At 34.7% G+C, this 22,056-nt stretch overlaps 3 protein-coding genes, 2 long non-coding RNA genes and 1 pseudogene across 12 annotated transcripts; 4 read left to right on the top strand and 2 right to left on the bottom strand.

Annotated features, from left to right (window-relative positions):
• The first annotated feature begins 157 nt into the window (after positions 1-157).
• Positions 158-4,953, top strand: LOC106370416 (putative fatty acyl-CoA reductase 7). Of its 4 annotated transcripts, none has more exons than XM_048743063.1 (10): positions 158-453; positions 570-673; positions 775-980; positions 1,065-1,180; positions 2,250-2,442; positions 2,592-2,753; positions 3,008-3,089; positions 3,188-3,457; positions 3,576-3,742; positions 3,852-3,993. In XM_048743063.1, coding segments are annotated over exons 1-10 (1,377 nt in total). In that variant the 5' UTR covers positions 158-377; the 3' UTR covers positions 3,853-3,993. The 4 variants fall into 4 exon arrangements, with proteins under 4 accessions (XP_048599020.1, XP_048599018.1, XP_013665878.2 ...); XM_048743061.1 differs by having other exon boundaries at positions 192-453; positions 3,576-3,703; positions 3,852-4,953; XM_013810424.3 differs by having other exon boundaries at positions 197-453; positions 1,080-1,180; positions 3,576-3,703; positions 3,852-4,953.
• On the top strand, positions 4,680-6,085 carry LOC106371656 (annotated as a pseudogene).
• Positions 6,086-6,147: 62 nt separating this feature from the next.
• On the bottom strand, positions 6,148-7,624 carry LOC125579221 (60S ribosomal protein L10a-3-like). Its single transcript, XM_048743064.1, has 6 exons — positions 7,544-7,624; positions 7,410-7,443; positions 6,967-7,189; positions 6,732-6,897; positions 6,432-6,637; positions 6,148-6,333 (listed from the first exon to the last, which is right to left on the bottom strand). Exons 2-6 carry the CDS (start codon positions 7,412-7,414, stop codon positions 6,280-6,282), a joined length of 654 nt encoding a protein of 217 aa, XP_048599021.1. The 5' UTR covers positions 7,415-7,443; positions 7,544-7,624; the 3' UTR covers positions 6,148-6,279.
• Positions 7,625-7,784: 160 nt separating this feature from the next.
• On the top strand, positions 7,785-9,521 carry LOC111201444. Its single transcript, XR_002654680.2, has 2 exons — positions 7,785-9,085; positions 9,227-9,521. It is a non-coding gene; the product is annotated as an uncharacterized LOC111201444 (long non-coding RNA).
• Positions 9,522-9,938: 417 nt separating this feature from the next.
• On the bottom strand, positions 9,939-16,429 carry LOC106371654. Of its 5 annotated transcripts, none has more exons than XM_013811739.3 (17): positions 16,257-16,429; positions 15,555-15,870; positions 15,200-15,440; positions 14,733-14,998; positions 14,129-14,296; positions 13,885-14,024; positions 13,291-13,804; positions 13,083-13,174; positions 12,759-12,821; positions 12,592-12,680; positions 12,439-12,504; positions 11,719-12,345; positions 11,545-11,610; positions 11,344-11,414; positions 11,207-11,264; positions 10,851-11,106; positions 9,939-10,562 (listed from the first exon to the last, which is right to left on the bottom strand). In XM_013811739.3, exons 2-17 carry the CDS (start codon positions 15,827-15,829, stop codon positions 10,114-10,116), a joined length of 3,441 nt encoding a protein of 1,146 aa, XP_013667193.2. In that variant the 5' UTR covers positions 15,830-15,870; positions 16,257-16,429; the 3' UTR covers positions 9,939-10,113. The 5 variants fall into 5 exon arrangements, with proteins under 5 accessions (XP_013667193.2, XP_013667197.2, XP_013667194.2 ...); XM_013811743.3 differs by having other exon boundaries at positions 9,939-10,556; XM_013811740.3 differs by having other exon boundaries at positions 13,885-14,021.
• On the top strand, positions 10,451-11,314 carry LOC125579222. Its single transcript, XR_007317218.1, has 2 exons — positions 10,451-10,584; positions 10,794-11,314. It is a non-coding gene; the product is annotated as an uncharacterized LOC125579222 (long non-coding RNA).
• Positions 16,430-22,056: the final 5,627 nt, after the last annotated feature.

Genomic DNA, 22,056 nt, shown 5'->3' with positions numbered 1-22,056 from the left:
CTTCACTTTTCTCACGTTTTGGTTGTTTTCGTTCGATGATTCAGCGTTCTTCCAGGCGGTAGTGGTCTTCTATCTGAATTTTAGGCTTTAGTTTCAGTGAAAATCAGGGGTCTAATAAGGAGCTTTTTTATTTTTTAGTTAGGTTATATTTTAAGTTTTTCTTATTGGGTTTTTAGTTTTATTTTGTAAATTCGTATCTGTGTATACTTTGTGAAACAAAAAAAATTATTTTGATATAGAAACCTTCTTTAAAGTTAGGTGGTATTATCACCAATTCGTTATAAATACAAATGTTATAGTGGTGGGTTCAAACATTCTCAACAAACAAACAAACAGTTCACTTCTTTGTTCTTCACATAGGTTTTTGAGTTTCAACTATGGAACCAAATCGTGTTCAGTTTCTTGAGAACAAGACCTTGCTCGTTACAGGCGCTTCCGGTTTCCTCTCTAAAGGTAATTCTTTGTCGCCTCCTCTACAGCAAGAAATCAACTGACTAAATGTCGGAGCAACTTTATTGTAATAAATCCATTCGGCGTAATTCATGAATATTATTAATATCTGGACATAGTTTTCGTGGAGCGAGTTCTGAGTTTGCAACCAAACGTGAAGAAGCTTTACCTTCTCGTAAGAGCATCTGACAATAAATCCGCGGAACAACGGTTACACAATGAGGTATATTTACATATACGTACATGCCAAAATGTATGAACCAAATTTTGCGTTAGAAATTTCGTACGAAAATCAATTTTCTGATTTTGATTACTTTAAAACAGGTTTTCGAGAAAGATTTGTTTAAGGTGTTAAGAAAGAATATTGGTGACGAAAGTTTAAACGCCTTGGTATCGGAAAAAGTTGTTCCTGTTCCAGGCGACGTAACATTAAACAATATGGGAGTGAGTGACTCTAACCTTTTGCAAGATATGATGCAAGAGACTGACATTGTTGTCCATGCAGCTGCCACCACGAGATTCGACGAAAGGTTGTAGTACATTCGTTTATATATAGTTACTTATTGGCAACCATATTAATTAGATTTCGGTTCGGATCAACACTTCGACGAAAGGTTGTATGTGAAAAGATACGATGTAGCACTTCGGATCAACACATTTGGAGCGCTCAATGTCCTTAACTTTGCTAAGAAGTCTGTGAAAGCACAATTGCTTCTCCATGTATCAACTGGTGAATCATTTAAACTTTGTTTTTTTTAATAACCTACGGATATTTCAAATCTCAGGCTAATTCCGAGGCCTTTGCAAAAAGGCCAGATCTTCTTTTCATTTAAAGTGTTTGTACTTTGTAATGACCAGCCATGATTGAAACAAATTAACATCATCAAGGGAACTCATTTAAACCTTTGGTAATCAAATTCATTCATATACATGCCCAACCTAGAGTATAAACTATTAAGACGTTGATTAAGACATTTATTTTATTAAGTATTTTATACTAGACTTTTTAATGTTTATATGTAAACAAAGTTTGTAGGCTTATTAATAACAGTAATATTTATAGACGTTTAACATCTATCTATCTATATAAATTATAGATAATATAAATTACAGTTGGCTTCACTCTTAAGCTGTTCATGTCGTCTTCCATGTCAATAAGTCGGGCGTTGTCTTTTTCGTTATTATGTTGTTGTTATGTATGTTAGTTAATTTTTTTAATATTTATAACATACAAACTAGAAAATGAAGGAAAATGTGAATTTGTGATGAGTAAGTACTCCTTCTATCTCAAAACGTATGTTTTAAAAATTGTACACTTATTAAAATATTTAAATTTAAATTATGAATTTATATTTTTATTTTATGTGATTAAATATTTTCATAATTTTTAGTTATTTAAAATTCATTGAACGTAATTAATATTTTGAAGTTATAATTTATAATTTATTACCTAATAAAAAATGTATTGAAAAATGTAAAAATATATCCTTATGGATTATGTTTTTTCAAAAACAAGGATTAATACAAAACGAGACAAACATATAAGATTAGTTATAGTTATGTGTTAATCGTAACATGTATTATTTTAATTTTATTTGGTAATATAACTGTATTGTTTATAAGGTTTTAGTATAATTAATATGTATTATATATAGTATTAGAAACTATATAAAAATCTTATTTTAAAATTTAGCGTAGAGCGTTTAATAATCTTGGATCGGTAATTCGGTATATACATTATTTATATATATCGACACTAGTTATAATATTCATGTATACATATTTGATTTCTTTTCTAGCTTATGTTTGCGGGGAAAGATCGGGACTTACACAAGAGATACCTTTTGCAATGGGAGACACTCTTCACGGAAAAAACAAGGTAGATATCAATACCGAAATGCAGCTGGTAGAGCAGAGATTGAAACAACTCGTTGAACAAGGTTGTTCAGAAGAAGAAACTAAACATGCCATGAGAGATCTTGGGTTGAAAAGGTTTGTGTTCACATGCCAAAATTATAAATACTATGAAGTAATTTCTTTCTTTGGCAAGAATGTTTTTTTTTTTGCTAAAATCATTGGCACGAATGTTAAGAAACTATGAAGTAACTTGAGGCACGTTGCTTACACGTAATGTTAATTAGGGCAAAGCATTTTGGATTGCCAAACACATATGTCTTCACCAAAGTAATGGGAGAGATGTTTCTTGGACACTATAGAGAAAATATGCCTATTGTAGTAATACGTCCCGCAATGATCACAAGCACTTTCTCGGACCCATTTCCCGGTTGGATTGAAGGCGTCAAGTAAGCTACTATTTGTCGTCAATATGACTGTTTTTCTGAAAGGATGTTAAATTTATTCATCTAAAAAAACTTTTTACAAAAAATATGTGGCATTGATCTTATTGTTCAATTATGGATTGATATACTAATCTAGAAAGTAAATAACTTTGCTCAGAAGATATCTAAGTGAATAGGGAGAGAAACCAAGCTGCCATCAAATCCAATTATAATTTCTCTCTGACTCAACTTCTTTTATGGTTATTGTATATATGAAGAACCGTAGACACTGTGATTGTATCATACGGGAAGGGAATGCTTAAGTGTTTCCTCATTGATCAAAAAACGGCATGTGATATTGTAAGTTCACTAGTAACGTTACCAATATTGTAAAAATTGAATTAAGACTCCATATTTTACTAGCTTGATTCTAACACAAAAGGTATGTCCATAACAAGATACCCGTCGACATGGTGGCAAATGCAATGATCGCGACATCAGCTGAACATTTCCATGATTCAGGAAGCCATACCGTTTACCATGTGGCCTCATCTTACCGGAATCCAATAACGTATAAGCAAATTAACGAAATTATTATTCGTTATTTCAAGAAAAGCCCTCTGCTTGGCCGCAGTGGTATGCCTATAGTCCCAAAAGCGCTAGTACTTTTATCCACTAAGGCTATGTTCCGTCTCTACACGAGCCTTCGGTTTAAATTACCTTTACAGGTACACATATACATTGATTGCAAGCGAGGTAGATTTATCTCTAGGAGTGTCTTTTATAATCTAAAAACTATCATATTAAAACCATTATCTCTTTTTTATCTATTTTTCGTTTCTGTAGATTTTGGGATTGCTTAGCATAACTTTCCCATCGCAATTTGGAAATACTTATCAACATCACAATCGTAAATTCAAGATGGGCATGAGATTGGTTGAACTTTATGAGCCTTATCTACTCTTTAAGGGCATGTATGTCTCTATCTCTCACATTACATGTCTACTTACGTGGTATATTATAAATAAAAGCCTTTTTCAATATACAGGATCTATATTTCTTTTTGTCGTGCCTTAAGTCACAATTTAACTATAATTGTTTTGACTTTATACTGACATGTAGATTCGATGATAGAAACCTGGAAACATTACGAATCAAGAATGGAGCCAAAGAGACGAACGGCATACCCGGGTTCAGCTCCAAATACATTGATTGGGAAGATTATTTTATCAATACACATATCCCAGGCCTCGCTACACACCTACTCAATAAATAAATAAAGTCCAAAACATGAAATATGAAGTATATATTTAAACATAAAAATAAACTCCATCACACACATCTGGATACGCTCAGATTCTCAAGTGCTCGCTAGAGCAATAGACCGGAAATGAGGTCCGTCAGAGCTCCACAGCGTCGTCATGGACATCCTCAGTCTTTCTTCTTCATTTAATTTCTGTTTTTTCTCATATATCTCTAGATCGTGTAGTGAGCTAGCAGATGTCTTGGCCAAAGCCTACTTAAACAACTTCACTCTTGTAGGGCTCTAAACCCATTTTAATAAAATGATTCAAGTGTTTCAAAAAAAAAAAGGAAGTCAAGTCAAAAAAATATTGTAATATTGTATTATGTGGTTTAAGCGAGCCTACAATTTATAATAATTAGTCGATATAATTTCTAAAGATAATGTTGGCTTTGTTTTCCTGCCATCCTCTATGTTACGGCAAAAAAGTAAAGTCGGATGAATTAAAGAGCCGTTAATATAAAAGAAAAGCAAAAGTGTGTAAAGCCAACCACAAAGATCAACGCATGTTGGTCACTTTAATTACAGATTACTAATTTATTTTATATAAAGCTTACATACGTTCCACATATTTCACTCGGACAATAAAAGATATCTAAAGCCATCAAATTCTCATAAATACTTTGTTTTAATTCGAGGATTCTCCAATGGCGAATCATCAAGCAGCTCTTGCAGCATTCTTCCTATTCGTTTTGGCCGTCTTCTCCAACTTTGAGCTCTCGGCTTCTTCGATTGTTTGTGGCAAGGTCTCTTGCCTAGACTGCCACAGTGATTTCGACTTCTCAGGTCTACTTGTTTCACTAGCTAGCTCCTAGCTTTTACTTCATCCCATTTTGTTTTCAAACTTATACTATAATCATCACATTATATATGTAACTTCTACTCTAAAAACGGTTATAATAAGAGAGAGCTGATATTTTATTGCCATCTTCTTTTGATTATTTTATTCAAATGGTGTTCCTCTATGCATCTTTATTCTTTCTCTGTTTCTAAATGATATTCCATCCATTTTCAAAAGTAAAAATGTTTTAGATTTTTTTTGTTCCATAAAGATAGATTTTTTATATTATTAGTGTACTTTTTTATATTTTTGTGAAAAATTAATTGGGAATATTTGAATTGACTAAATTTTATTGGTGGAAAGTTATTGGAAGGTATATAATAAAGTAAAAAATAAATTAAAGTATATATATTTATTAAATTCTTAATAAACGTGAATACTCTAGACAATCTTACTTTCGTGAGCGAAGGGAGTATATTTTTGTGTTTACACATATTAAAATTAATTATAAATACAGTAGTTTTTTGTGTTAAATTATTTTTCACAAATTTAAACTAATAATATTTGAAAAAGGTACAATTGATTGAAATAAAAATTTTACAATCTACCACTATTATTTAATAAAAAATTTAGAATATATATAAAGTATATTTTAAAACCAAATTTTAATTTTAAAATATTTGTTTTAGAAAGGGGAGGAGTATATTATATAGAGAGACGTGCAATTATTTTAAGCATGCACTGATTTTGTTTTGTAAACAATTATTTTTTCAGGCATTAAGATTCTCTTAAAGTGTGATGGAGAGAAGAAACCTGTGACCATCATGGCAGCCTAAGACGGATCGTTCCTGTCAGTGCTTCCGACCGCCAATGAAAAAGTCACTATGAAGTGACTTGCAGCTATTAGGAGGTCCTGAGCAACTGTATGCTCACAAAAACAACTTGGTCTCTGAACTGGTCAAGTTCAAACATGAGTCCAAAGTTTTAACTACATCAAACCCGCTTTCGTTCTTCCTCTCATGCCCAAAACCAACCGCAGATAACGTCGGAAATATAATCAGAGATTCGAAAACTGTTGATTTTCCGGGAACAGGAGGTTTTGGATTCCCACCTGCTAGCTTTTTCCCTTTAGACTTATTTATTCATATCTAAAATTAAAGAGGGCCAAGACCAAGAAATTATACTGTACTAGCAAATTACGAAATTTGTTTCGCTTTGTGAAATCTAATGTTTTGTTCATATTAATGATAATAAAACACTGTTTATTGGTTTCTTGTGATTTTATACCGTTATTTTGTAATAAGATTGGGTTAATCTAACATAAATAGAGAAAATTCACCAAGAGTAATAGGAATAATATAAATAAAACTGTCTTTAAACAAAATCTTAATCATGACAGAAATGAAAATGAAATCTCCTCTCAGCCCTGATGATACCTTGAGAGAAACTTTAGAGATAAAATAATCTTAGAAAACACGGGTAGGTGGACTCATAGTGCTCTTCAAGTACAAGCACCTCACCTGCCAGATAAATTTTAAGCAACATCTCAGAGTTAGAGACTGATAAATGTAAGAAGATGATCTAAAAAGAAGATGAAAAAGAAAGAATTTTTACTAACGTTTTGCCAGTTTTTCTTCAAGAGGGAAACAAGGAAGTTGACGCTCATCTGAACATTCTGGAAGATCTGCTTCTCTTCCATGCCGAGATTCCCAACGGCGACACCCATGCAAAGAACCTTCTTGAGCTGGAACTTCACTGTTGCCTTTGTCTCATTCACTTTGGCCTCCAAAGACTCTTGGTGGCTCACAAGAGTTGGGAACTTTCCTGTTTGTTTGTTGTTCAAAGCGATTATTAAATCATACGAAGATGATGATAATCAAACTCATGGAAGATTAAGGTTAGTGTGCTAAAAACATGCCTGCCTTGTTGAGACCAGGACCAAGAAGACGTGGAATCTGCTTGATGACGGATTCAGAAGCAAGGAAAGCATGGAACTTCTTGGCGAGCTTCTTAACAAGCTTCTTGTTCTTGTTCAGCTTCTTAAGAGCTTCCACATCCATAGACTCTAACCCAATCTTCTCAGCCTAAGTAATAAAACAAAAGCTTCTTAAGAACATGTCCTCTGATCGTAAAAGGGAGAGGAAAGCTTTTACCTCTTCAACGTGCTGGGCGTCACCGAGCATGCAAATCTTCATCTTGGGCCTAGGAATGTGAGGCAACTTAACGGAACCGCTAAACCTCTTGTCCTTTTGAGGGTCATAGTTCTTGAGACCAATCTGGAGCTCGATAGTTTCTGTGAACTTGCGAGGCTTTGTCTCCTTGCAGTGAGTGATGATGGTTGATATCGCCTCCTTCACGGCTTCACTCTGGAGCTTACTGCATCATTTCAAAATCCAAACTTTCAATACCCAGAACACAGAACTCATCAAAATGATGACTTCACACACACACAACACCGAAAATAGCATAAAGGTCGATACTTTATTGTATTAAAGAATCATTTCCAGCTACCAATCAGGTTCAAAAGTATCCACGACAGAGACAAGACAGCTGAATCATTAACAATGTATCATATCGAGTAGTTGAGGATACGAACCTCATTTTGGCACTTCCTCAGCTACTAGTCTCTCCTGCAAAACAAGGTTTTATCAAGGAACGTTTAGAGCCGATGAAGAGTAGCCGTGACGAAGTGAAGAAAGAGAATTGAAGAAGAAGAAGAAGAAATTATACCTTGCGATAGATAGGAGACAGAGAAAGAACGGCCAGAGAAGTGTTTGTGTAACTTTATATGAGCAAGATGATGAAACCCTAGCCCATATTACTTCTACCAAATTATAAGCCCATTATCATATCAAGGCCCATTACTAATTTAGTCCACTGAATTCAGAAAACCTTGCCTATTGCAAAGTATACATCTGCACGATTTGGGTACAAGACCATCTCCAATGGTTTACTCTATTTTCCACTTCAAAATAGAGTTAACTTTATAATAGAGTTCAATTCTACTCCAGTGGTACTCTATTTTAAAGTAAAAAATAGAGTGATGAACAAAAAATATATAAGTTACTCTATATTTGGAGTAAATCTATTTTTTTACTCTATTATAGAATGGAAAATAGAGTATCATTGGAACATTTTTACTCCAAAACTCTATTTTAGAGTGGAAAATAGAGTGGGGTTGGAGATGCTCTAAGGTATGATCGGTCGCACGATTAAACATGTACGGTAAATTTTTTATAAATTAATAATATTAGGACTTTGAAATTTTATTAATTTATAAAACAAAAAAAAAGTGATTTTATCGTATATCTATTAATTAAATTTTTTAATTCAAGTTTTATGCTATTTGGCTTATATGAAATATGTTTCATAGAATTTAAATGTAGTTTAAGATATAATTTTACTAAATATTATAAAATATATATTGAAGTGTTAAGAAAAAATATAGATGAATTTCATTGTGAATATAAGACAATGTTTTGTTTGCACTTATATAAACCTTATATATAAATTATAAATTTATGATTTTAATGGGATTATTACGTAGGATTTTCTAGAAAATTATTATCTTATATTTATTGATTAGTGTCATATATATATATTAATTGCAAACATTTTTTTATTACTATATTAAGTTTCCAAGAGAGAATAAACACTATTTTATATATATAGATATCTATCAATATGTTGAATACTCTTTTCGCATTTATGTGTTTTTGGTAAAACCCAAAAAACATATCTCCCTGGCCCATTACTCATGATTACGGGAATTTATTTTGTGCCTGAAAATGAAAATCTTCACCCACTAAAGGCCTTTTCAGTTTTTATCGTCTTCGTTGCTTCACATACTTTAACTACACCGCCTCACAGAACCTCAATTGTAAATCGTCTACATTCACAATACTAACGAAGCTTTTCATTTACGTCTTTTAATCTACACCTCTCCTCACATTTAATTATCATGCACCTCCTCATATGTTCTCCCGATTCTTTAATCCTAATAAATAAGGATGGTTACAACCACAAATCTCACCACTTCCTCAAACTCTTTCCTATATATCGATTTGAAACTCAGACAACATCAATGGCATCCTCCATATCTAATATGAAGTATGTCATTGCCGGCAGACAGTTGTTACTGTGGGCGGTGGCGGTGAATTACATGCAGAAGATGAAACCGCCGGCAATAGATCCGGATCGGAGAAGAACAAGCTCCAAGCTGTTCTAGCAAAACAGATCAATGAAGGAGGTACACAAGTGGTTCCTTGCTAGGTATATTATCTCTCTGATTTGAAATTTAATTTTTACATCGGCTTTTATGGTATATGATTCGCAGTTGATGATCTGATCTATTAGATTCATTAAGTTGAAATTTTGGGCTTTAACAATGGTTATATATATATTGCATTGCAGAACTGTGACTCACATCACATATTTAATTTTGATTTCTATTGAGAATTCATCAAACTTCTTAGCCTCTTCTACTTTCGTATATTAATATTTTTGATCCCTGTATAATCTGGATGATGATGCTTTTGATTAAGAAACTCATCATATATACAGTACTACATGTTTGTTCATAGGTAGCTTCATTTGTGAGCATTAGCAATAAACATTACAATTGTTAGAACAGATCATTTGTGTTATATGATTGTCTCAAATATGAAGCATATCTATCATGTGATGAAAGAATCTTCGTTTTGCCTTATTTTCACTCACAAGCAAAATTTTCAGAAACCAAAAAATTTGATCCGTATCTGATTTGAAAGGGGTAAGAAATATCTGAATATGTTTTGTAAAATGGTACAAAACATATTTGAACCTGATATGTTATTAGCTGAATCCCAACGGGTAAACTCACATTTGTTTGAATAGTATTGATTCATTTTTTTTAACTAGGTAGAAAAAAATAACACACATGATGTACACTAAACTGAACCGATCCAAACCGAATATATTTTGCCCAATAGACCCAAAACCGACAGTTCTTATCCGGAACTGCACTGTATACTCAAATGCCCATACCTAAGGCAAATCTTCAAGAAGTTAGTCACTACACACATCACATTACAATTAAGCGTAAGCTTTTTTAATCAAATGTTGTTCCAACGAAACACTTTTGAAATGGAAAATAACATATATTTTAATATATTAAATCATAGTTCAATACACGCCACTTCAAGGCAGACAATTCACTACAAATCTCTTTATATACAACTTAAGAAATTAATAATACTTGTGGTGGGTGTGCCGTGCCCAAGGGTCAGACCCAATTCCTCTCTGTCATATAATTTCGTCCTTTACCCAAACATAAAAGATAGATCATCCATGGGAACCTCATCAAGCCCTGCTGTATCAATATCCTGTAGACCCTCAAACCAGTTTCCAATATCTGCCTGCTCATCTATCTCCTCTAGATCATGGAACGCTAGCTTCGAGAAATCTATAGGAGCTTCTTCATCTACTGCACCATCTCCAGAGGTCCCTCCTCGGTTCGAGGTGCCTCTGCCTGCTGGACCTGTCGGGTGAGTTGTTGTCGTTGATCTTGTTTGGTTTTCGTTATTATTCTTTTCTTTGAGTTTCGGTTTGTTCTTGTTCCTGAAACTGTCTTCTCTCTCGCTTCTCTTACCTCTAGCAGCACCTCCTGCATTAAGAACCGCACTATCTATACTCGTTGTCACTTTGGATGAAGCGCATCCGATAACATCGTCTATCAGTGCTTCTCTCCTCTTCGTACTAGACACTGCACCTACAAAACCCAATTAGCTCAGGTAATCATCTGACAAAAAGGTTTAAAGTGTAGCCACTGTCTGTCAGTTTCATCAAAGACACTTGACCATCAGTAACTATCTAATAAATACGTTTATGGAGTTGGTGAAGAGAAGAAGAAGGCAGAATGATGCTCTCATACATGTGTGTGTGTGTGAGCATGCTTTCACATTATTCTAAAGATAATCCTACCATGTTTTCATACATGCAGAAGATACTATTTTGTAAAGATCAACTTTGTAAACAAAATAGTTCAGGTTTTGCATACCTGAACCCTTGGCCTCAGCCTGGTGATTAGAAGGTTCATTGAGCGTGTTACTGGCTGTTCCAGAGCCGCCATTTTCTGATGATTTTGCATCGTTGCTGGGAGATGAAAACAGGATGTCTCGAAGTGCAGGATCAGCAAAACAGCTGAGACCAGTATCATCAAACTTTTGACACCTGGCAAGTGTCCGCCGGGTGAACGCCAGCGCCGCTTGTCTTGTCACCTTGTGGACTTTATATGCTTTATTTCCACGGGATGCCTGTTTTCAGAGTAACATCCATAACCTCATATATATCTTATCCCACAACCATTGACCCAAGTAGATTATGATAAAATGTAAGCATCAACTAGTTTATTACCATTCTTTTCTTGTGTGCTGTTTCCACAAGGTGGTCCATAGCAAGATGCTCAATTTTCCTGCATGTAAACATGAAATCTTAGCAAATATAACAGTTTAACTTGAAAAATAATGAATCGTAAAAAGCCAAAAGCCAACCTTTTCTCATCATCTTTCCCCTTCTGGATGGTAATATTTAGCTTCTCGAGCTTTTCCTTCTTGTTTCGGATCTATTATTGGTCGATGATAGAATGTGAGAAAGGTTACTACGCGTCAAAGATAATTTTTCAATGGGAAACAAAAAAATAACTCTTCCTAGTGACACATATATAAAGCGTGAATTATATGTTTTTCGTTTACCTGCTGATAAATGCTTTCCTTCAACTCCATAACATCTGTGCTCATAGTTTCTTCGGCCAGATCAGGCTGCGAATAAATAAAAATGAACATAAGTGAAAAAGTTTTTAAGAGTAATACGTTTTTTTTTCCTTTAGCTCAAGTTCATGACAGATTAACTGAGTGGGAAAAACCTACCATTGCCTCAGGAAATACACCAATGCTCTGTAATTCCAGAAGAATTCGCTCGTCCAAAGACATAAGCTGATACTGGGTGTCAGATACTGGGAAGTTGGGAATGTTCACTTCCCTAGCTTGCAATTGACCCAGGCCATTCGAAAATGTCTCACCACCGAGTGGCGCATCCGAATGTGAAAGATCATCATCCAACCACTGTTCATTGCTATGCGCAGATACAGACATGCCACCATTTCTGAAAGGGTTAGACACACCACTCCTCTCACTGGAAAATCGGTCAAACAAACAACTCTTCGGGGTCTGAAAATCCCCGCTTGACTCTACTTCAAATTCCATTCTGTCTCTCTCTCTGAACTCGGTGTCAATAAAGGTACATGAACCACTGTGAGAATCATCACTAGCATAATGAAGGGACAGATTCTTCCCTCCATTGAATTGTACAACTTCTTCTCCATCGTCTTCCTCAATTAAGGCAGAAAGTACCCTCTTATACAGCGGAGTACTCTCATTCAACTTTCTCATGTCCAATCTCTCAAATGAAAGATCAGATTTACATGATGACGCTGGACCTGAATAGTCAACAATTCCCTCACAAATGCGATGTGGTGTTTTCGGCAACTTGATACCCTGAGACAGAAGGAGTCTCATTCATTCATGCAACATTCAGATAAAAAGAATATAAAACTAGACATTGCTGCATAGATTTACAATGCAACTTACCATGATGTTATAGCCATCTAAGATTGCCTCTGACAGAGATTCATCGAGTTCTTCCGCAAAATTAAGCTGTATTTTTACAGCCACAAGTTAAAGAGAGATTGGGTTGGCACACTAACTCACATATATCATAATTTATGGTATGTTGATTATTACCTGATCCTTTATGTTTTGCATGTCATCTGTATTGATGGCAGCAAAGATGTGGTCCATCTTCTTCCAAAACTTGCCAGAACAAGCAAGATCTACAAAAAGATATTTGGAGTTGGAAGAAAATTAATGGCAATAAAACTTGAAGACAAGACATATGGAAGTATGAGTACTCGCTGCCTTCCGTGCTGAATTGGCTGCTGCAAAAATATCCTCACGATCATCATCTGATTCACCTGAACAACCAAAAATCCACTATATTTATGCTCAGGAACTGACTCCAACGTAAATATGAGGTGCTCTTTGGGGATTTCCCTTTGTACAAATGAAAACAACTGCGCAAGAGCTAATATTTACCAAACCTCAAATTTCAGGGTAAATCCTGTTCAGAATATACTACTGTATGTAGCACTTCCCAGAAAATAGTTCGATGATACAATACTAAACCCTGAATATGGAAAAGACTGAAACTTGAAATGCCAAAAGAAAAGAAATACCTGTAATATTTGAAGGAGTGGACGAATTTGAGGCAAGACGAGTAGAAGGTTTACGATCTTTAACCTTTTTCGCTGGTGGACGCCCATATTTGCTGTCCAGAGAGAGAGAGGTAGAACAATTAGTCTCTCGTATTTTAAGCTTTATAGATAATAGAAATAGTTATAAGGTATACGAGACAAATAAAGAACTAAGTTAGCCGTAAATCACCTTCGATTCTTATCTGACGCGATCTTGACATTGTGCAGAGGCTTCTCTACTGATAGATTCTCTGATTTAACCATCACAGGGTGAAAGCCATGAACAGTTTCATTCTTTCCTTGCTTCCATGCACCACCTCCTTTATGACTAGTTTGAAACTTATTTTTCCTTACAGGTAATAATGGTGACCCTGTTTTAGGAGTTGTGAACAAGTCACCACTAGCAAGAGCACGCTCCCTTGTTTTGTTGTCACCAGCACCGGAGTCCTCGCTTTCGGATAACCCATATGGTGATGAAGCATTCTTCAGCTCCCTTTTCACTTTTAAAGGGCTACTATCAACAACTGAGAGTGACCCGGTGGTTCCAGGGGATGCTCTAGGACTGAAATCAGATGTTGCAAAACCTTGAGCTGAGAACTTGGTTTCAGTATGTCTGATAACAGGCGAAACTACATTCGTTCTTCTGGTTCGAGAATTCTTAAGTCTCTGGCCACCCCACTGAGCCATTCCATGTGCAGATGAACCTGCTGGCAATCGAAGCTTTAGATTTTTCTCATAAACGTAATAGATAGTGTATTTAGTCAACACTTAGATTGCCTCAAACCTTGTACTACTCCAGATGGAGACTCGACTTTGGATGAAGAATCAACACCTATAACGGCTGCTGTTCTTGGAGCCCTAGAAACCTTTCCTTTCAATATTGCAGTAGAGATATTTGTGGGGCTATCATCTTGTAAGTTTCTTCTGGATAAGCACAATGATGCATTTATCAGTCAAGATCAGTCGCAAACAATTTGATGTTATATCAAAGCAAAAGCTAAAACAAAAAACTTGAGGTATCTGCTTACTTATTGTTTCCCTTAGCCATAAGCCTCTGCTCAGCAAGTACTGACCGGTCCCTTGCAATTGAAGCAGTTTCCAACTCATTCCTGGATAATGCACCCATACCTGGACTGTCTGGCTCAAATGAAGACTCAATTCTGTTAATCCCACTGACCCCGGCGGAAGATTTCAATCTGTAACAAATGGACAACATTATGTTTTCTTTGAGAGTGAAAGATTACACATAAGGGATCAAACCGGAAAACTATATACACAATAGTATGTTGCAAAAAAAACAAAAATTGAACGGTATCCAACATAGTAAAATCAATTTGATAAAGTAAGATCTACCATAACAAATTGAAGATGAAGTCTTGTTTAACTGAACAACTTGAAAAATCTTGGCAACAACTTAACTCAAGGTTAATATAAACATGTAAAAAATCATAAGTCAATTGAGAAGCAGAGTAGGATTTCCCACTATCAGATCATAAAACCTCTCCTTTAGTCCCACCTAAGCTCCTCGGACTAGGAAATCTTCAAACGGTGTTCAGCGCTATGTCTAGATTCACTTAACTAACCAACAGGGGTAACTACCAGTTTTACAAATCTTATATCTTCAAAGCATACCTGAAGTTTTGGGTGTCACAAGAACGCAACTTAGAGTCAACTGTCGGCTTTGGCTGCATGACACGTTGATCAGGATTCATAACTCTGTTGCCTAGAGTTGCAACAGACCGTTTTCTTTTCATTCTTGCTTCCCATCCTTCACCACCAACAGGCAATCTGCGTATCTTCTCCTCTATTCGCACGGTTTCTCCAGAAACACTTGGAGGTGAATCAGATCCCCTTTCTATAACCTGCTGCCTTGCAAGAGTAGAAACTCTACCATCCGCCTGAAAGTAATAACAGGCGAAAACTATTAAAATACTGAAATTGAGAAAAACTTTCGGAACACACACTAATTGAACATGCCTTTTTAAAAAGAATTCAGTAACACATGGAGTGATAGATGAACAGATGCAAAGAAAAATAAATAATTTCCTCAATATCTATAAGCATCATAATAATCTAAAAAGTGAGATTGAGATACAAACCCGCACATCTCCAACTGTGGTACGAGCACGCTTGTTCAATCCAAGCATCTTTTTTCTTTCCTCGGGTCTTTGAGCCATACTGTCTAGCGTTCTCGGAACCTGGTTTCTGACCTTGTCAAAGTTAGCTGCGTCCATTCTCTCACCCGGGGGTGTATCATTTCGCCGTCGTTTCTTTGAACTTAATGTCTCCGCATATTTGTCCAACTTGAATATGGATTCACTTAGTTTCTTCGCTAGATCCCTACAAGGAACCTCAGGCCTTAGTAAAGCTCAACAAAGTACAATAATTAAGAAACAACTCCTCTACTATACTGTATAAACTAATAAAAATCAAGAAGAGAACCAAGATCCATACCCAGCCTCTCTGGAAGTATCTTGCACACTTTCTTTGAAATGCTTGAGCTCCTCCGTTGCTCCAGGAGGAGAAGGTTTCGGATGAGACATTCCAAAAGAATTCTCTTCTGATGAGGCCCTACTAGGGACGCCGAGGACCCTTCTCAGCTCTCCTGAACGAGTATAGCTTGGATTGCCTAATCTAATCGGCTCCAATGTCAAGACTTGCGACAAATTCGGAGCATCAGATGACAATCCAATAGTTCCCCTGCTCAAATTGTTACCAGAACCTAGCATGATGTCTTCTTCTAACTGCTTCACTCTAAAAGCCACTCAACCTGCAACCAGAAAGTTATGTCATTCCTATATTAGCCCCAAAAATACAAACTTTCCATCAACTAGTATCCGTAGTATCACTCTTACGCATCACAGAACCCAGCAACGCCAATTTTGAACCAAAATACACAACGCGAGAAAATGTCAGGAGAAAAAATAGCAACATTCAAGTTTTTTTTAGTAGCGAAATCACTTCACAACACACACAGATAGCTGAAGAGCTTTTAAAATCCCTAATCTCGAGAATTGATTACAAGTTTTCGAACAATTTCACCTTCGCATCTAATCCCAAACCATGAATCGAAAGAAAACCCTAAAATTCACACACCGCCGCGGCGAGAAATTGGAAAAAAACCCTAGAATCACGGAGAAGAAGCAAATCACGGACCTGAGCTGCGATACACCGAGAAATCGAAGCGGTGTGATTAGGACAGGAGCAAAGGTTTAGAGTATCTTCGCACGAAGTCGAGCCTTTTGTGGGTGGGTATTAGATCAGAGAGGCGAAAAGGAAAATCGCTTCTGTGTTGGACGATTTTTCTTCGTCCATTGACATTAATTTATTATTACAGATACCGTGTGCTTTTTATGTAGATGATGTCACTTGCTTTGACCGGTTTGGTGTTTCGGTTTATGTTCCGGTTCGATTTGATTTAAAATGTTTAGGGCTCCGATTGTTTGCAACTGTGATGGTTGTGGCTTTACAAATAATTTAGGTTTTAAAAAAGGGCAATCTATAATTATAAAGGAGAGTTTTCTCCCTTTTTAGGCTGTCCACGTCAATCTGGAGAGGAGGGAAAATCGTGACACGTCAGCGTTTCTTTTAAGCTCTTCTATTTCGTTGACGAGTTTAAAATGGTTGGAACTTTATGTTCAACCCATTAAGGGCCCACCTCTGCACTCCGAGTCTTCGTCTTCTCAATAGCCCTTTTTTTTTGTGTCGGATGAGTTTTCCTCCGCCGAATGTTACTGCTTGAAATTGATTCAAGTCTTAAAGCGATTACATTAACATCCTCCGCCACTAAACCCATTACGTCGACTTCAATGTTCCCTCTCCAACACCGATTTCATTATCCGTAATTTTTCATAGTATAAATAAGTCATGAAGCCCTCTCAGCACCGTATAAGATCCTGATAAGTTCTTGATATAAATTCCAGAAACCGTTTCCATTTTTCTGTAACAGTACTCTCAGTTTATTCGCATTCTCCTTCTCATGTGTACTCTTAAGACTCCTTTCTTTCATTGACCTCGACTTTGATTATCCATTTTTTTTCCTCTTCAAAACTGACTTCCTATTGACATAAATCTCATATCATTTTGTTTCTTATGGACCAGATCAAACCATTCAGTGCCGTCATTGATTAAAATTGCTTCTATCGTTCGTTCGTCGAACACGACAGCGGCCGCATTAAGCATACGGCATCAGGTTTTTCGGAGTAAACCAAATTAATTAAGTACTTTGAAATGGGTTGTCCAAATTAGGAAGAACCAAATCCGGTTGGCTTTACAGGGACTTATTGCCTAGGTGTGCAGTGAGCATGTGAAGGAAAGCCGAAAGCTGCGTTTCCAGTGGTCAAAATGCAGAACAAACAAGGACAATTAGCTGAGATTTTAATTCCAATAAGATGGTATATATTCAGCTTAATTTATTTCCATTTTTGCGTTTGAATATTCTTAATCTGGTTATCGTAGTGACTAAATTGATTCTATTGTGGTACGGTTGTTAATGTAATTTTCTGCTCAGCCACCACAGGCTGATGACATCTCTTGCTACTGAATGATACTTGCATGTACCCCTTATTTAGATGGAGTTTGATGTAACAGTGCGGTACATCTCAACTCTGCTTCTGTTAGACTGTTACAACCTAAGGAGCAATGCAAGTGGTGTAGTGATAAACATGCTGTAAACAAACTGAGTTTTTCCATAAAGATGTTGTGGAAGTTTCATTAGAGCACAAAGGCAATGTAAAAAAAATTCTACTTCTCTATTTGATTATCCATCGATCCGACAAAAATGTAAACCAAAAAGTTTGTTTCTTTATGACTCGGTAGCCCAATGGTGAGATAGAAGATAAGTCACAGTGTCACACCACTGTCTGTGATAGCAGCTGGTTCTCTACCACGCTTAGAGTTGTTGATCAAGGTTTGACAACAACTTCTAAATCCATAGAGTTGTGTTGTTTATAGGTTGTTATAACATCTTAAATCTGTGCTAACAAAATGTGTGGTTCTTAATCCTAATTATAGGCATGTGTCGATACTAATGTCTTTGCAGGTGGTGCAACTGAGATATTGGAAACCTCGACTTAATCAACTGTTCACGTAAAGCTAGGATGTTCCATATAAAAAACTAGGTAAAAACAATTTGGAAACAAGATAACACAATTTTTAGTAATTTTGCTATTGTAAACTTGAAAATTTCATGAAGGAAATAGTTCATTTGAGGTTTCAGCTGCTAGAAACGATATAAAGGTACTTCAACTTCTATTCATGCTGACGAAAAAAACTAATCTATTTCGAATTGGACAGGTAAATGGAGAAAAATGTGGCCTCCAGTATGCGCATATTTAATGCATAGAATATTGTTCTTGATCTTTTATTGTAGCCTAAGGTTGGTTACAAACACCTACGTAATGGGTCTTCTACATAAATCAAGTATATATATATGTGTGTGTGTGTAGCATGTTCATATTTGTAAAGTTGGTGGCAGATTCTAAACCGAATGATAATCATTGTTCCTCACGATTAATTATTAAATTTACATTTAATTTTCTCACTAATACTTTGATAGTGTAACTTTTTGTTTTATTCTTCTGTTTTTGCTAAACAATGTAATTTATTAAAATTGTTAAGAAATCATCAGAAATCTAAAAACACAACAGTTATGCTTTAAAACAAATGCACATGAGAAATTAAACAAGGAATTAAGAAAACCAATATGTAAACATATTTAGGAACTAGATGTAACCAAAGATATAAAACCCCGCGCGGAATAAAACATCATTTGTTGTTACATAATATATACTATTTATTATTTATGGCATTATTGAAACTATTTATATATTGTTTTAAGATTTAACTTTTTATAATTTTATTACATTACATTTGATTTTCAATTGATTTAGTTTGGGATGGGTGTATTAATTTATTATCGTGAAAAATTAGTTATTGTAATAATATTAAAATCTGATAATCTTAGAAATAAAATATTAGTTTACTTTACCTTAGATTTTCTTCAACTATATAAAATTGAAACAGAAATCAAATAAAAAAAATTAAATCATTATTTTTTTCTTAATTTTTTAATTTAATAATTTTGTGTTCTCTAACAAAAAAACGTTAATGGTCTTTTCAACTCAAACCAACAAAATTTAATAAAGTTTACAATATACTTTTAGAATAAAAATAGATTACATTTATTTTTTTCAGTACAAAGTAAATTTTATAAAATTAATTATTTTAATATAAAATAGTTTTAGTGTAATTTTACCCGCCCGTAAGGCGGGCAAACCCCTAGTTGTCAATAATAGCACCTTTTGAAGTTTATGTCACAAAAATAGCACTAGAAGGAGAAAGTCACAAAAATGACATTCATTAAAGGGTAAAATATCCCTAATACCCTTGGTTTAAAATTAAATAAACAAACAAAAATAAATAAAATAAAAATAAAAATAATGAAAAAAAGAAATTTTTTTTATAGTTTCAGATTATATTTTTCAGATTCGAAATTTTTATAATTTTTTTTTGAAATTTTTTTTTCGAAATTTTTTTTATTTTTTTTTCAAATTTTCTTTTTATAATTTAAAAATACTTTTTGAAACTGTTTTTAAAATTTTTTATTTTTATTTTAGTATTTATTTTTTATAAAATTTTAAACCTTAATTCCAAAACCTCACCCCCTTAACTCTAAACCCTAAGGTTTGGATTAATTAACCCAATGGGTATAAGTGTATATTTACCTCTTTAATGAAACCTATTTTTGTGACTTTGAACCTTGAGTGCTATTTTGGGAACAAAAACTTGGTTTAGTGCTATCCTAGTATTTTTCTCTTTAAAAAATTGACTGTTGCTTTAGAAAAAACCTAAAGCCATAATTTGTTGTTTTTGGAAACCATTTACTAAGAGTAAATTCAGTTATTGTGGCTTTGAGAATTTTAAGGAAAATTTTTGTGGGGCGTATTAGATTGGGAATTTTATAAAATTATAGGTTTTTGTCAAATCCTCACTTATTGGATTAGGAATTTATAAAAAACTTTATAAATCCTCTTTTATTGGATGTAGCATTTATAAAAACCTTATAAAGTTTCCCCTTATTGAAAAAATATGGATTTGATCAGTGAGATTCATCAAAAAATATTTTTGAATATTAAAAACTATCATTTATCCTTCAAATCCAATAAAAAAATACCATCTAAAGAGATGGAATTTGAGACAAACATTTATTTCATATTTACCACAAGAGAACTTATAAGAAATTGGAAGAGATCAACTCAAACTTTTCTCACCATCATCGATCTGAGAGGTGGTTCCTATGATGAGCTAACAACGGAGGTCTCAACGAGAAGATGATGATGTGCGACGTCTCACCTTCTCGACCCTCCTCGCAGAAATCCAGTTTGCAGCAAATCAAAGATATGATTCTTACACTGAAGAATCTGAGTTCAGTAGAGGAATCATTGATTATATGTATGGTTTGGATATGTCTAGCAACGGATGGTGTCATCCCATCAAAACTTGGAGAACTCTCAAAACTACGAGCTATGAATCTATCTCGCAATTTCTTGTTGAGCTCTATACCAGATAGCTTCTCAAAGCTGTGTTTTGTCTTATTACTTACACAAGCCTCATATCTTCATACAGGTGGCAACTCTTTGATTTGTTTCCAATGGATTCCAAAAAGATGGATATTGGCTCTAAAGATTTGATCAGCAGTCTACCAGACGTATTTATCTGCCACATCTTATTCCTCTCCATAAAAGATGTTGCTTTGACTTCAATTCTCACGAAAAGGTGGAGATGTCTGCTAGCTTTTGTAACAATCTCGATCTTGAGAACACCATCTACGACCTTACTAAAATGGGTAGACAGAAAAGGCTTCATTTGCGTAAAAGCTTTAAGCTTTTGTGGATAGAGTCATGGCCTTGCAAAGGACGCTCCGTTGAACAAAGTCTCTCTATGGTGTAGAATCGGTTCTGGTCCATCTCGTGTCAATGGTTGGATATTCAAGGTGTTGGAGTGTTGTGTTGTTATCTTGATATATACATCTCTTCGGCAGACAAGTATCCATTTCCTCGACAGGTTCTGACGAGCAAGACGTTGGTTAAGCTGAAAGTAGCAGGTACATATGAGTTTGTCATTGATGTCAAAGAAGTTTCTCTTCTAAAGCTCAAGACTTTGCATATGAATGCTGTTTCTTTCGCTGAAGAGAATTTTATAATATGAATGAATCAGTGTTAAAACAAACAAAAACTTCCCAATGTGAAAGCCATAACAGCAACTATGTTACCATAGAGAATTTCTTCAAGTCTATTCACTTGTTTAGCAGAATTAAAAGGTTGGAACATAATATATTTTTGGCAGAATAACTTGTTTCAAAAAATATCACAAGCTTTCTAGCTTCATTTAGTGCTCTTTGTTAATGTTTGTTTGATATAAACTAACAAACGTTTTTTGTAGTTTAATGGTTTAAATTATTACTAAAATATTTTTGAAAGATCTTATCAAAACCTACCGAATTCTCCTTTTAAAATTCCCATCAAAATACTTGGATTCAATAAAACCCTTCATCAAAATCTTTGAATTTAACAAAATCATCTAAATCTTAAAATCTTGAAAACCTTCTCAATCTCTAATTCAATAAACTCCCCTAAAGATTTTAGAAGTTCTAAAGTCTGATGATTGGTAATAATTTGACTTCAAAAGCTTTAGATTTAATTTAAAGTCTGAACAGCTAAACTCCAGTCGGACCCTAGATCTTATATAGTTTCTGATATATTTTTATCGAACTAGAAAATTGAGGTTTTGTTAGTTCGATTTAGTTTACTTTATTTTTGTAGAACATATCTAGTTTTTTTAGTTCGATTTAGTTTTAGCTTCACATATATTATGCTTCGTAAAATCCTGTTAGTTACACGTTCTTCAACCAAAGGTCCATAACGTAACCTTGTGTCCTTGTCCGGTTGAAACAAAC

This window comes from Brassica napus, chromosome A10, assembly GCF_020379485.1.
Source record: "Brassica napus cultivar Da-Ae chromosome A10, Da-Ae, whole genome shotgun sequence".
NCBI classification, from domain to species: domain Eukaryota; kingdom Viridiplantae; phylum Streptophyta; class Magnoliopsida; order Brassicales; family Brassicaceae; genus Brassica; species Brassica napus.
Note: the sequence above shows the minus strand (reverse complement) of the source record. Positions and strands in the feature narration are given on the sequence as shown.